Source organism: Cariama cristata, unplaced genomic scaffold, assembly GCF_000690535.1.
Source record: "Cariama cristata isolate BGI_N322 unplaced genomic scaffold, ASM69053v1 scaffold5164, whole genome shotgun sequence".
NCBI lineage: Eukaryota > Metazoa > Chordata > Aves > Cariamiformes > Cariamidae > Cariama > Cariama cristata.
In genome coordinates, this window is record NW_009611116.1 from 20524 (window position 1) to 35950 (window position 15427).

General features: G+C 38.2%; 1 protein-coding gene across 1 annotated transcript in view; it reads right to left on the bottom strand.

The window, feature by feature from the left end:
• LOC104160060 (actin-binding LIM protein 2-like) overlaps positions 1–15427 on the bottom strand; it is a gene marked incomplete at its 3' end in the record, with an annotated part of 101621 nt that overhangs the window by 13929 nt on the left and 72265 nt on the right. Inside the window, exons 11-14 of the mRNA XM_009698118.1 lie at positions 14609–14729; positions 12745–12843; positions 7181–7282; positions 5864–5917 (exon numbers count right to left, since the gene is read on the bottom strand). Of these exons, the coding sequence (XP_009696420.1) occupies positions 5864–5917; positions 7181–7282; positions 12745–12843; positions 14609–14729 (376 nt within the window). The remainder of the gene's footprint in view (positions 1–5863; positions 5918–7180; positions 7283–12744; positions 12844–14608; positions 14730–15427) is intronic.

The following is a 15427-nucleotide window of genomic DNA, read 5'->3' on the forward strand; positions in this document are numbered from 1 at the left end:
CCTGCTGGATTTTGAAACTACTTTTGGGGAACGATTGGTGGAAAAAAACCTACATCATAACTTGGGGACAGATTTATATGGTCACTGCACACAGTGCAGTCATTTCCCCATTCTTCTGTTACCATGACCATGAAAGTACACATGGTTACACAGATATTTTGTGGTCTGCACACTTGGGCCTCCTACATTCCAAAAAATGCATAGGTAATGATGCTAAAGAAGATAGGGGCAAATTTGGTATTATTTCTTCATGAAATCTGCAAGAGAGGCTGTGTCAGACTCTAAAATTCACAGTTCTTTCACCAATCACTTTTCTGATGACATTGCCCTCTTAAAGAGTCTTTTAACAAAAAAAAATTGCTGATACTTTACTGTTGGTTTATTTTCTTGTAACTTTCCAACTTGTTAAGAAGAAAACTCAAAACTGAAAACCTAAAAGCTATTCATCAGATAGTTCCCAACCACCAAATGTGTTTTTCCTTGTCTTTCATGTCCCAGGGTATTGTTCCAGACACTGAGTTACACCTCAGAATCTTACAGAAAGATTTTGTGCCAAATTTCACATAATTTCAGATAAATTCCCAGAATTTGAGTCCTACTTGCCTTTGTATCAATCTATATTGTTTCAGGGAGAGTTTTAATTGTACAAAACTGGAGTAATGCAATGATCTAGTGTAATTTAAGTCCATGAGAAGTAATTGTAACAAGGGGGTTGTCTGCAATGCATGAGTAAAAGGGCAACACAAGAGCCCCATGCAATGCAATGTAGCCAGAAAACATATTTATTAATAATAAAAATAGTATGAGAACATAAAAGTTAAGGCTCAGACTAGATTCTCAGAGACAGAGGTGTGGAGGAGATTAAGTTGCACCTTCAGAAGTGCTGCAACACCCCCAGCAAGTTGGGAACAACTCTGTCTGCTCTGTTTCCCCAGCCAGCACATTTGTGGAGGATCTGCCCTGCATCTAAACAACACAGGCAAAAGGCCACCACCGCTAGCATTTCAGTGCTATTCTGTTTTATTTTCTGGTGCCATCACACAGCTCACATCCAGACCTTAACTGGTTTTGTTCAGGAGGTGATACTTAAAAAACAACAAATTGCAGTAACAAAAAAATCTATGGGTTAGAGGTGAAAATCTGTAACAGTAGAGTTTGTTTTTTTTTTTTTTCTCAATTTAATGTGGTAAAACACAGTCAGGTCATAAAATGAAAACAGCATTATGAAAAAACTCAAGGTTTTCAGTTAGCTGCTAGCATTCTGATAAGGGAATTTTCCTAAGATGGCAAGCTGCTTCTCTGAGAAATAAATAGAAAGAAATATCCATAGATGACAGATGAAGAATAACAAAAAAAACTATGGGTTAGAGGTGAAAATCTGTAACGGTAGAGTTTGGTGTTTTTTTCTCAATTTAATGTGGTAAAACTGAGTCAGGTCATAAAATGAAAACAGCATTATGAAAAAACTCAAGGTTTTCAGTTAGCTACTAGCATTCTGATAAGGGAATTTTCCTAAGATGGCAAGCTGCTTCTCTGAGAAATAAATAGAAAGAAATATCCATAGATGACAGATGAAGAATAAAGTCCCTACATTGCAAGAAAGACTTAAACCTGGTTCACTGATATTTTGGGAGCATACCCTAAATCACCAGTCAACAAGTTGTTCCAGGTTGTACTTATGGATCTTCCTCTCACTAAATCAGAAATTCATATAGAGAATCTGACACATTTTTTGAAATCTTTTTTGTTTCAAGACGTTGATATTTTCAAAGGAAATGATGAAGTTTAATCCAAGGCATTATTTGGAGATTTCAAATGTTCCACAGGATCTTGAGAGCATTGGATTTGAAAGAGATGCAGAGGAGTACAACCAAAATCAATGGGGGCCATGAAGGCCTGCCCCTCCCAAGTTCCCAACACAGCTTTATACAATACATTGTTGGCAGATAAAGCCAAGTGGTCTGAATTTCATCAGTGGTGAGCACTAGCTTCACCACTATAAGGGATACTCGGTTCTGCTGTGAACCCCAGCATGAACTGCATGTTTCACACAGAGCAGTGCTAATATTGCTGAAGAGCAAATCTCTTCAAATTTCTTTTTAAATTTCGAATGATGTTCAAATATTTGTGAAACATGAACTTCTGAAACATGAACATACACACACACAAAAGAACAACCATGCAGGCTCCCACACTCTTCACTTTCCAAGCCCAGCTCTCAGCCTGCTCTGTTGTATGTCCCATTTTTCCACCACCTTTTTTTCATTCTGAAGTTGGGTGTTTATAATAGAAACACAGAAGCTGTAGCTACAGCAAAACTGTTGGGCAGTGCTGTAATTGAAACCTTTTAAAGTCAAATGTTTTGGAAGAGCTTCTTGCACTTTTTGTTTTAAAGAACATTTTTGTGCTTGTTTGTTCAAACTTGATCTCTTCAATGAAGGAATGTTCTCTGGCTCCTTTTCAGCATGTATTAGGTTCAGTGTCCTGTTAGCTTGAGGAGCTGAATTATCAGCTGCTCATGTGTTCATGCTTTAGCCTGGACTTCTTCCAGAACAAAAGGTAAGGGTTTATGTGTTCACGCTTTAGCCGGGACTTCTTCCAGAACAAAAGGTAAGGGTTTTTTTATTATTTTTATTTTTACTGAAAGGAAAGTTCATTGATTTTTTGGGGTTTTTTTGAATTAAATTATGTATTGCTTTTCAGTAGAAAAATGAGCATATATTTTCAACGCAACCTTTCAGAATATCTATAAAAGAAAGTTTAAAACATGTATCCTTGTTAAACTAGAGATGTAATTCCTTGCCTACTCCAGTGACTGGGAGGAACAACTCCACACAGCAGTGCAAAACTGACATAATCCAGACTTTGATTGCATATCTGACAGATGGAAAATTGATATAAAAATGCCGGGCCTGGAAGAAGAAAAAGCTGCTGCTTAGAATCCTCTTTGCAAACCAGAAATATCTATAAAATTAAATGACACAGCCAGGATACAGGACATCAGAGCCATATCATCGGCTTCTGTAAATCAGATAAGCTATGCTGATATACACTAGTTGATTGTAACTTTGCATTTGCTCATGATCTTTCCAAACACCACTACAATATTCAACTTTTTCCTTTGTCAGTAGCTTTTTTTGCTCAGCCTGAGTAGTTGCCTCAAATGATTTGTATATCTAAAGACAAGAAGGAATTAGAGAGCAGAGTTGGCAGATTACATTACATCAGGCACTAAACCAGGTACTATCTTTTGGCCTGGTAGGAACATTAGTTTGTCCAAGATCAGGATACTGTGAGCAGAAAATGTCTATCAAAGACTGTCCTGGTTTGGCTAAACTAGGACTATTTGTCCTTTCAGGAGTTTTTCTTTCAGTTAAGCTTCTTGTAAGTAACTGCACTTTCTGAAAGTACAGGTACATGTTTTTCAGACACTGTCTGCGTTTCAGACCTGATAACGCTCAATGTCCATAGTTGCTACTGAAGTATCAGTAGGATTGGTATGCAGAGAGACCCATGTTTAAACTTATCCCTATAAGAACCAAGGCCACTGCTGGCCCCCCTTTTGTTAACCGAGTGAAAAGTCGTAAAAGGGCTGCACCAAACTGACCAACGAGGTATTCCATCCCATCCACGTCATCCTCAGTATAAAACTAAGGGATCACGAGGGTTTCACTCTCATCTTTCATGGCCGGCATCCCTGTGGGACCCTGCTCGCTCTCCTGCCTCCGACCCCAATCCGTGCATTCCTGAATCCGGTTCCTGTCGGCTGTGCAGTCCGGTCTGGGATGTCCCGGTGCCCACCCTGCTGCGGCAGCGGTGCGAGCCCCTGGAGGCTGCGGCCTGCAATCCCCCACCGTCATCGGGACACTCAGTATCGGTTTTGTATACTTTTCCTCTTATTTCCATTATTAGTAGTATCAGTATTAATGTCATTATACTATTTTCCATTATTATTGTATTATTAAAGTAGTTTTAATTTCCAATCCATAAGTCTCTCTCCCTTTTCTCCGTCCTTTCCCCTCCCCGGGGAGGGAGGGGTTAACAGAGAGCATCTGCTGCCCGATTTAAGTGCCGGCCCAGCCTTAAACAGTGACAAAGACCAATACCTAAAGTGCAATGAAACGTTGGCAAGTCTGACTTTGCTCAAAACCATACCCAGAAAATCACAAAGGTTATCTAAATCTGGATGATCTGAATGAGCAGTTACTTTAGCATGAAGCACCAGTTACAGTGAACATGCACAGGCTGACACTCAGTTGGGAGGCATCAGTTGAGAAGTTTCTTTCTCCTATTACTGTATCAAATCCAAACTAGAACTTCATCCAAAACAGAAATAACTGTCATTTTCCATGAAAGATAGTATAAAAAGGATAACTACATAAAAGCATCATTTTTAAAACTGTTAGACTATTTTAAAATCAGTTAAAGCCCTCTGTTACCACAAAAGAAAAATATGTAAAATGTTTTTTCCTTGTTCTGACCATCAAGGCAGTGATGTAGCTGCAGTTCCCTAACCTTTCACTCAGGGAAAGTTATTAGCTATCAGCTAAAGTCAAAGTATGGGAGACCAGACACACAGAGCTTTCCCACTCCTACGTATAACATGGGAAGTCACCTCTGTGCGGACAGTGCTGCAGAAGGCAACAGGATGGCAGGAGTTGCTCCAACAGAGACACTGCTCACAGGCACAGCCTGGACCTTCCCTTGCCAGGAAGAGTGGCACAGCTTCCTTCTCCCACCTGTATCGCTGAAGACACACGCTTTCATCCCCAAAGTGCCTTAGCTCACAGTGTGATGATCAGCTCTCTTGTTTATATTATTCTCTCATTTGTTCCCAAGCAGGGGTGTAGTCATGATTAAAATAAAGTTTTTGGTGTGCAGCAGATTTATATCACATATTTTATTTTTGTCCTTTGCTTCTGAGTACAGGAGTACTCCAGTCATGACTCCTTTAATCAGAAAGGTACTTCTACACTTTTCAGGCACGCTTATTGCAGCAGAATCCCCACCTATTTGTTTCCAAAGATTAATAGAAGAATTCAGTTTAGAAAAATGAATTCCTTATTGCTAATCCTGTATCATCAATCAAGATCATTGTCAAATGTCACTGAGAACATAGTAGGCGCTGACACCAACATGGAAATTGCATTGATGTTAATTAGAGAAATATACAGCAAAAATAATAATAGAAGAATGCAGACTTCATATTTCTATTTTTCATATTTACTAGGGTCTTAAGTCAGATTCTCAGCAGCATAAAACATCACATATTTCTTTCTGTTGTTTAGAAATGCAGACAGCAATCTTGCTGCTGGGTCTACCAAAGGTTTTCCAACCACGTCTTGCTGATGTTATCAGCTACTGCATCTGTTCCTAACTGCCATGGTGTGACTACATTTGTTCTTGAGATTTTACAGCTTGAAGAACTTGCAGATGAAAAGTACATATTTCATACACACCACTTATCAATGAACATTTTTTTCCCAAGCAATGTAGAAGTCAGAATTATTTACAAAAACTAGATATCCCAAGGCATGGTCTGAAAACTGGACAGTAACCATCAACATTTACATGTTTTATGTCATTCCATAAATGAGAAAACTGCTTTAAAGTTAGTATCAGCTCCAAATTACCAGGACAAATCAAAATATCATTATCCCAGTCTTAGAGAACTTACTGAATCCTTGGACCGTATGTTACACAAAATGCTATTTAATTTTCACATTATTTCTTTTCCTTTTCTATTTGAGATTATAGAGACATAATGAAATGCAAAGACTACAGCAAACTAATTTGGAAGTCAATATGCATTTCTTTACAAAGACATGTAGAGAAGACTGCAACAGAGAAAGGCAGACTGTACCATGCTGTTTGTAGATAGGAGGTTTCCTATAGATGTTATCTTTTACGCCAGTGTCTGAGGAAGAGGAAAGAGAAAGAAAGAATAAAAGAGTAAGCAAGCAGTTCAGACCATTCTGCTCTTGTCTCCTCTCAACAACACTAAAAATGCAAGCACTTCAGCAAAGACTACGCATTCATTCAGTGGTTTGTCATTCACTGGTTATGACAAGTGAATGAAGCTTTATCCATCATCTTTATATATTTAAAACATTGGCTATACCTACCTATGTAGATAATCTGCCCCTAAGTCCCTCAAATGCTTTAAGACACCTTGAATGGCATCCATTTGATGAAATGTAGGTGGTTACATCTCCACTAACAACATATACTTCATAGACAACAAAGAGAAACTGGCTATACTTTTCAGTACTTAAAATAAAATTCATATACTGGTACAACAGACTACTATAATATATGCCTGAGAAAGGACTTTGTCCATTAATTATGAATCATAGAACCATTTGGGCTGGAAGAAACTGTACTTGTTCAGATATAGATGTTTGTACAGGAAATCCTATAGTTTGTCTGTATTTTGAATTGTATAGCTAACTTGGCCTTCCAGGAATTTTTTGAAAGCCCCCAGAGCCACAGTTCAGGGTTCCCATATCATGTTGTACAGACATCAGATTTACTTAGTACTACAGACCTGAGCAGATATAATTCCTAATTACAGTGTGTTTACAGAAATATTAACCCCAGAAGCTAAACATAAAGAAACAAATTATTCCACTGAGCAAGTAGATGTGCTTAGCAGTCAAAAAGCTAAACAGTGTGGACATAAATTTAATGTGCTTGACTGAATGTGAACTTGAAAACAGTATAGCACATATACAAAGACACAGCCACAGCAAGCTTCCTGGAGTTCTAAAGTCTTCCAGCTATTTTTAAAGTCTATGTTAACAGGACTCTTTGATTCAGATAGTAGATGGATAAGGAAAAAACACAAAACCAAAAATCCCTTCAGCCTTCCCTCCCGCACACAAATTCAACAGACCTATGCAGCCATGGCACTATAAATAATTGTATCTTTGTAGGCTTAATAACATTTGTCACTGTGTGCTGCCTCTAACTTTTTTTTTTAAAATATACATAAGCACACAGCTCTCTAACGCCTTTATTTCTGAGATGAAGTTTAACAGGTAACAGATTTTCACTTATTAGACATTTTCTTCTCTGGCAGTTCAAAATTCACAAATCAATGCAAAAAAAAAATTACATTCAGAAGAGAGTAAATAGGTGCCAGCAATTGAAGATCAAAAGCTAAGCAGTGAATGCCTACCTGGAATATGGAAATGCCTAGGAGCCTGCTGATAGACAGAAGGTGAAGATTTGCTGTCTGAGTACATGGATAAGCTTGGAGTGCTCCGACCACTTTCACTGCCTCCAAGGGGAAGAGCAAAGAAAGCAGATAAAAGAAAAAATGGAAAGCAAAGTAGAGTATTTCAAGCATAAAAGCTTGTTCAGAATGACTTGTTAATCCAACAGTCTTAAGTATATGGTTTTTGTAAAACACATTATTTTTCAGCACAGTGTATTGGCTCAGTCTCCAAACATCTCATCAATAATGAATATCTGATAGATAACATCAGATTAAACTGCCCCACTTTGAAACTAAAGCTTCTCTTTTAACAACACTTTAACGAAGAAAACAAAAGGATAAGAACATCCACAATCTTGTAGTATCTTTTGCAGAGCCTTAACTGAATAATCTATCAATCAATTTTTTTAAAAAGTTTAATGCTATGGCTCATGGCCTGCCCCTGAAACCAGTAATGAAATCATTCAGCAGTGTTTAAATTATCTCAAAGCAGGACTAGACCAAAAACCAGATGTTAAATCAAATATGCCTGCATACATCAGTGACAAAAACAGATGTTGAAATTTGGTTTTTAATTGCAAACTTTTCCCACAGGTAACAGGCTACAGCATTTTTTATTTATGCAAACAAGGTTGGATTATCAAGTCATGGATCTATAATGCCATAGTCACTTCACCAAAATTCTCATTATTACTCATTAGGTGCTATTCATTTCCTCTTAGCTTATTTCCCTGAAGCACACTCTATGGCATTATAGTGCTGCTTGGCAACAAAAAAGTAAAGCTCTACTTTTTTGGGACTTGTAAAATCCTATTAATTTACAGCACCGTTAAGCAACTGGAAGCCAAACATGACATTTATTCTAAAATAAAATGGTTGTTAATTCGCTGTTATTGTTTTAGTGTGGATGGAGCACAAATTTAATGGCTAGTAACAACGAAATTATAGCAAGTTTTTTTTGGGTTAAAGAAAGTGCAGCAGCTCAGGGCACTGGATCTGTAACTGAGTTCTGTCTTCAGAGAGGGGAAGTTTTATAACCGTAAAACTACTGGATTACCATAACTGTCTAGGCCATGCCCATGGAGGTGTTCTCTGCCTCTGTTGACAAGCAGTGGATGTATGGTCATCAGTCTGTTACCAAAGCCAGTCTTGACACGCACCACTGACGTCAAATTGTAGTGCCACTGAGTTCAAGGGGAGCAGTAACAGGCCAGACGAGGTCAGAAGAGTGTGCTATGTATCTCATGATGATACACTAACTAATCCGTTCTAAATTAATGTCTGTTATTTTCACAGTTGGTGAAAAATTAAAACTCAAAAACTTTTCAGCTGTTACCATTGTGTACTCAATAACAGTGATTTCTCATTGAAAAAAATGTAATCTGAGCAATTAAGAAACTGAATTCACAATATGCCGATAGCCTATAGCCCTTCCAAAAAGTAAGGGAAGAATTACGGAATTACTAAAAATCTGGTGCATCACCACCAGCTTGCAGCCAAGTTGTTCTCAAACCAGGAACCAGACAGTTATCCAGTTTCTTGATTCCTCCATTGCTCTTGGAAGGAAAGAGGTGGTGACAGGTTTTCGCTGCACATTTAGTAATTCCCTCTTTCTTTGCTGTTTGCTGCCCAGATGCTTGGCTGTCCCTACTAAATGAAGAAGCCTCAATGTCGCTCCCAGTTTGAATGTAAAGAGCAGTAGTAGACACTTATTTAAGTAAGGTCCCTCACAACTCCAAAAAGCTTAAAAATCTTGTAATGTCATTCATTCAAGCGTGATACTACTATTGGAATTTTTAAATTTTAAAAAAACAAGACAAGTTTTCAACTAATTTTCACAGTGTATTAATCCCTCATTTACTTAAAAATTAGCATATTACTAAAAACATATATTCCTATATGACCTGCATGAATAATGACTTCATTGAGCAGTGATGTCAAGGTGCTGGTATTGTATACACATACAAAGTCATTCTTCAGAGACAGAGTGTCAGCGAGGAATCAGGAGGAAGCATTGATTAAGAGGAAGAAACTCGTAAGAAAACAGGATGCAAGCACAAGCACCAGGGGACAGCAAATCTGCAAACTGCTCGGTGCAAGGATCATCTGTGTGGAGCAGTTTACAAAGCCATCACCTCTAACTTGCTCAAAAGGGAAGAATTAAGGATGAAATGAGGGAAAAGGTTCTTCCAGCCCACTCATACAAGCTGATGCACATTTAATCTTAAGTTCTGCCACTGATTTGGACAAACACACAAGAGGAGTTGTATTTCACATTTTGCATACAAAAATAAGTATTTAATAATAAAGCAAACTGAAGGCTCATGTAGAAAGTTCATGTGCAGGAACTACAGACAGTCATTTAATCTAGCCTATAACTAAAATCTCTAAAATGAGACCTTGCCAAGAATTTGTCTCTTTCAAGGTTTGCCTGGTATACACTGAAGAAGAACTTCAAATAAGGTCCCAGAGAAAATACAACTATCAGAGAGCGATTTTCCAAACTTTTGGTTTTGTCTTCCGCCACAAGCAGCTGCAGGCTCTGATCTGCTCTACTGGTCATTGCAGAGCAAAAAACAGAATCATGAACTCTTCCCTGGATTTTGTTTAACTTGGAAAGAATCTGGAAAGGTTTACTTTGAACTTGAGTGTCAACCACAAAAACTTCCTTGTGTCTTTTGGCTGCTGACAGGGTAGGCTGCTCTTTTAACCTCGTGTGTGTGGAGCCAACTGACCAGAGCTCAGACCATTCTCCCTTTTTAAGGGAGATAGTCAGGAAAAGTATAATATTGTTTATACCTCCTTCCTAGTCAGCTTTTATCTTATCTAGGAGGATGGGAAATTTGATAATAAGTTACAGTAAGAGCTGTCTAAGTTCAGGATTGAACAACAAACAGATGCCACTGGCCTGATGAGGGAGATGTCAAAGCCTATTCCCAAAACTGGATCCTTTAATATCTCTGTACATGGTGCATTAAGCTAGATAAAGTTTTTTGAAGTTTGATGACTAATTCTTTTCAAGCTTTCAAAGTCAAATAAATGGGCTTTGGAAGCTGTGCTCCTGCACTAGAAAGGCAAGATACTTTCCACCAGTTTTTAAGTAAGCATTTTTTCAGAAGGGCTCAGCACGGCCTGTACACTCACTGACTCCATCACCTCAAGAGGAAGAGTTACACCAAGCCTAGGTTCTTGGAATATCACACCGTATGATTCACAAGGGTATGAACTGTGAAACTTTCTTGAATTGAGGCTGTCACAGGATTTTGAAGACATTCTGAAGACAAAAATCCTTAAAATAGCACAATCAAATCATCTGTCTGCATGATAAAGAACAGCTCTTCCTATTACTCTTCATGGGAGCTAGATTACAGTATACTGAAGAAAGAACAGCAACTCAGTAATCATATTTTTTGCTGGAAAAATGATGAACCATGTCATTCTCAGGAAGCACATGATGCAAACTCAGTGAAGTCAAAAGGAAGATTATGCCTGTTTTAATTTCCCTAGGGTAGTAACATTTCTGTCTCCTGGAAGCTTAAAGAAATATTTTTAATGACAATTGTGGAGTGCTGTTTTTACATAGATTACTTCTAGTATTATTAAGCTGTGTATTATTTTTGGATTTAATCAAAATTTTTTAAATGAGTGTGATTTCACTTTTTTAAAACTGAAGTGGAAACATTAACCTTGGTCTGAGTACAAAGCAAGTATTGGTACAATCCTACTCTTCCCACCTAACAACTTCAAGAGAAAAAAAATAGCACATTGACACTCTCAAAAGGCTTCTCCAGATAAGGAAAAAAATACAGTCTGCAACTCAGAGAAAAGAATTCACAGATCTTGAAGAAGATGGGGGCAAATCTTCTGACTTCTTTTGGACTGAGGTGTTAACTCAGTGTAAAACAGTGGATAATCTACACCACCTCTGCAGGGCTCAGGATTATCTATACAGGAAAATTATAAACAGGCTTGCCTGCCTCACAGGAGTGGTGTGAGGCACTGTATGCTACTGCTTGCAAAATATTTTAGCTCCTTGATAAAAAGTGCTGCAGAATTACAAAATATTATAATTTTGAGCACATTACTAATAATTGTTTGGGCACAAGGATCTGCCACTTGAAGATTTCTTCCTCCAAACAGCAGCATTAACTAATTGCTGCTGCTCTGAGCAACAGCAGGTAGCACTGAACAGAAACTCATTTTAACAGGAGTGCTGCTAAGCAACTGCAGGTGGGCTTTCAAAGAAGAGCTTTCCGTACAGTGAAATTGTGCATTGCAGTACACAAAAGAGCTTTTTCTTACTCTGTACATCAGGTTGGATAATATCATCCAAATTTAGAGGACAGATCAAAAAACTGTTCAAGCAGTGCCTCAGAGAATACCAGGGTGTGTGTCAGACTTCCAAGAAACATGGAGGGGGAGCAATTGCTTGTGGTTGTGGGAAGAAGCTTTGCAGGTAGATCTTAAAATGGCAACAGTTTAATCTCATCAGCTTTTTCCTCCAAAATTTTCTCTCAGGGATCGTGTTTGGAAGACTCAAGCCTGATTCTGTTCCTGTTCATACCAGTGAAACTCAGCTGACTTTGGGCAGAACTGTTTCTGGATGCATTAGGGCCCAATGAAGATGCTTTAGTTATTTTTCCAAAATCAATGAGTGCCTGCTATTCACTTGAATTTGCAGGTCTGGTTCCTGCAGAGGGTCACTTCCTTTTCTGCAATGGTTATGACAGCAACAAGAACGGTTTTGCCTTATTAAATTAAACAGTACATGAAAGTCAAGGAACAAGCATTGAAAACGTTTGCCACTCATGTCTCCTCCCCGTTCATATTGTTACTAGAGAGGACAGACTCTAGGGAAGACACGTGGTTGCTAAATGTCTTCTCTTTTTGACATTTAACTAACTAGCTAAAAAAATAGTCTTTTCCTCAAAGGTTCTTGGCATTCCTTGGCACTGTCTCACATCTGCAACACAAAGGTCATTAAAATGGCACAGATTCATATTATATGTAATATATATATTTTTATAATATATGGCACAGATTGTTTGCTAATCAGTGCAGCTATGTTGATTTAACCAGCTTATCTAGCATAGTTTTTGGTAATGTTATAAATAAGATGAAGAATATCTAAATGTAGGTTAGAAGGTTAGATAACTGATCATCCAATGTTAGATCTAATGTACAAGTTTGTTATAATATTTATTTTGCATCACCAAAATAGGGTAAACATTGCATTTTAGAACAGACAGATTTTTAAATTATCCCCTCCCTCATTTTCATGATAAAAGCTAATTCCTTCCCTCCACCCCTTGGAAAGACACTTAACACTCACTGAAAAAAAGCAAAAATAAAACAATCCATACCCACTCAGTTCTTAAAACTTACACAGTACATCAAGAAAGCACTTGCACAAAATTAAGACAAATTTTATCCAAGTGGAAGCCATGCTTGCACAGACATAAAAATGAAACACATCTGAATAAGTCTACAGTATCACGGCACGGTTTTGCATTCCTGGACCTTACCTTTGAAGAAAGGGATGTAATGATGTCTGAATGTAGATGTAGGGCTTGGGTGTTGGGGCAGGGAGATGCAGCTACTGGTACCAAGACTCTGAGTACCAGCTGGGGGCAACAGAGAGTAAGTGAAAATAAACTATTTAGTTCACTTACTGAAAGCCACAAATTACAATGCCATCCTTTTTTTCAGGAACATTTTCTTCCTGATGCTTAGAAAACATATAGTTTATATTTAAGACTTCATCTTTCTCTGGTTATTGCTAAAAACATCACAGTGGCCATACTATGCGGTTGGCCAAGGGACACGGGCTTTCCACAGACAGAAAGAGTATCATATAAAATGCTGACAATGTAACGCATCAGAAAATATTCCAGAAAAGGCACCACAAAAAGCACAGCTGCACTCAGGGGAAAACCTGCATATTCAAAAGCTGCAACAGGGAATGATATATGCTCATAATGGATCTAATGAAATGAAATGGGGAGAGCCTCTGCTCTGGAGAGTTCTCTGCTGAGAACTGTGCTATGACTCGGTCCAGTCCTTGCTGCTGTCGGTGCACACTGGTAGGATTTAGTTCACAGCACACCAGGGCACTCAAGTGCATGGCTAATTTAAGCATTTGAAGAAACATCCTGAGGTTATTTAAGCTCTGAAAGTTAGACATGTGATTAAGCACTTTGAAAAGCGTTCTCAAAAGTCATCTTTGTTTGCCTTGTTGTAGTAGTATCTTGGTAATAGATTTTTGAGGACTAATGGCAATTAGTAAAAGTGGCAATTATGATGACTATCTTCTAAATTTCCAATAAAGTTGTAAAATATTAGAATTAGTATGGGATTTCTTTTGTCTTTCCTCCTTGCTTTAACACTGTGCAGCTAAGCTTCACTATGACACAACTGCCAGACCTTCAGTGGAGACTAATCTTTCCTCTCTTTAATAGATCTTTGATACTTATTCTCATTTCCACTTCAAAGACTTTATGTAGTACAATATTCAATTCCTGTAAAAATTGTTTCTGTTACCCATAAAATTTTCGCTTCCACTGGAAAGATTAAGAACTCCCAATTTTCCAAACTAGTTTATAAATATAATGTATCCCACAATGAAATTAAAAGACAATATAAATAAAGAAAACACTATAAATACTCTGTGTTCTCCATTCAAACGATGGAGTAGAGAAAAATTAGAATGAATTTTCAGCAATTTAGTTGATTATTTCCAAGGATGAAACTCTGTACAGTGCCCAAATATGAACAGGCTTTTGTGAGGGACTCCCATGCAAAGATTAAAAGAAGGTGATCCCTCCTCTCTGTGCTACAAGCTGCTACTACAGCCCGAAGCTGCAATAAACGTTCCTGTAAGCTTCGCAACTAAAACAACTTGGCCTTCAAAATCCAGCCATTAAAACCACTAGTCACTCCTCCATCTCTTGCACTGTGGAGAGGAGACATAGACCATAACCCTATGGCACAAGAAGGGATACCAAGTCACTTGATCACCCTCTTGGCTTTGTGTGCATTCACCGCTACCATACCACACCTTGAAAGAGCTGTGGATTGAAAGTGTAGCTTCAGGTGGGATGGAACCAGGATTACGTCCTTTAAACTGTTCTATCTTCATTTTTACATCATTCATGTTTACAGATACATAAAATCAATCTTCCTAGATGCCTGTTTTCTTTTTCTTAGATGCTCATTCCTGAAGCACTTGTTTCCTTTCTCCCCATGAGACTCTCTGTTCACAGTAAAAAAACCACTGCAATGAACTGCTACTCCACCTTAAATGCCTGTCTACCAAAGTCTACCGTACTTACAACATACGACAAAGTAGTGGAAAAATCTAGAGAATAAATAAGGCTCCTTTTCAATTACCTGGTCTGCTGTAATGCTGAGGAGAATGCGAGGTTGGAGTGTAGCGACCATAGCCCAGTGAGCCAGCAGAGCTAGGACTTGATGTCCTGTACTGCTTGAAAGATCTGTCATCTTGGTCACCCTGATAGGAAGAGAGGAAATATAGGTCATTAGGGAAGAGAAATAACTTCCAAAACAGGCAGAATATGCCATTTTGCATGTTTCTGTGCTGTGTAAATGGAAATCGATGCTGTCATAACACTCCATGCAATCCCAATGAAATGAGGCAGCTTTCAGCCATAAGCACCTCCACCGCAGTGTGACCGAAAGAGCTCTGCCAAGTATCAGAGAACAGTGATGTTCCTAGGAAAGTCAGCACATACATGAATTTAAAATGACAATATAATTTGAAAAGAACATAACACTGCAGAAGTGTTGTTTCAGGATGGTAAATTCCCTGAACATACACAGGTGGATGGAAGATGAGATCAGGTTAGCGTGATAGTACTATGGTCACTTTGTACCCATATGAATGGTTGCATAATGGTTACAGGCAACCCAAAAATTAGCATTTGTTGGCTTCATTACATCACAGAAATGACTGTCTGCTGTATAAATTGCCCAGTGTACCATATTACAACATGATCATTACTAGCTAGGTAAATGATATAAACACTCATATATAGCATTAGCATTAATACTGCAGCATTGTGCAAAGCAAGTCATACAACCCATTTCTCACTAAACCCTTGGCTTCAGCCACTTAAAACCATGTACCCATTCCAAATTTCTCATTCTATAGCTAGTTAAATTACAATTGTAATTTGCATGTAGTGTCTC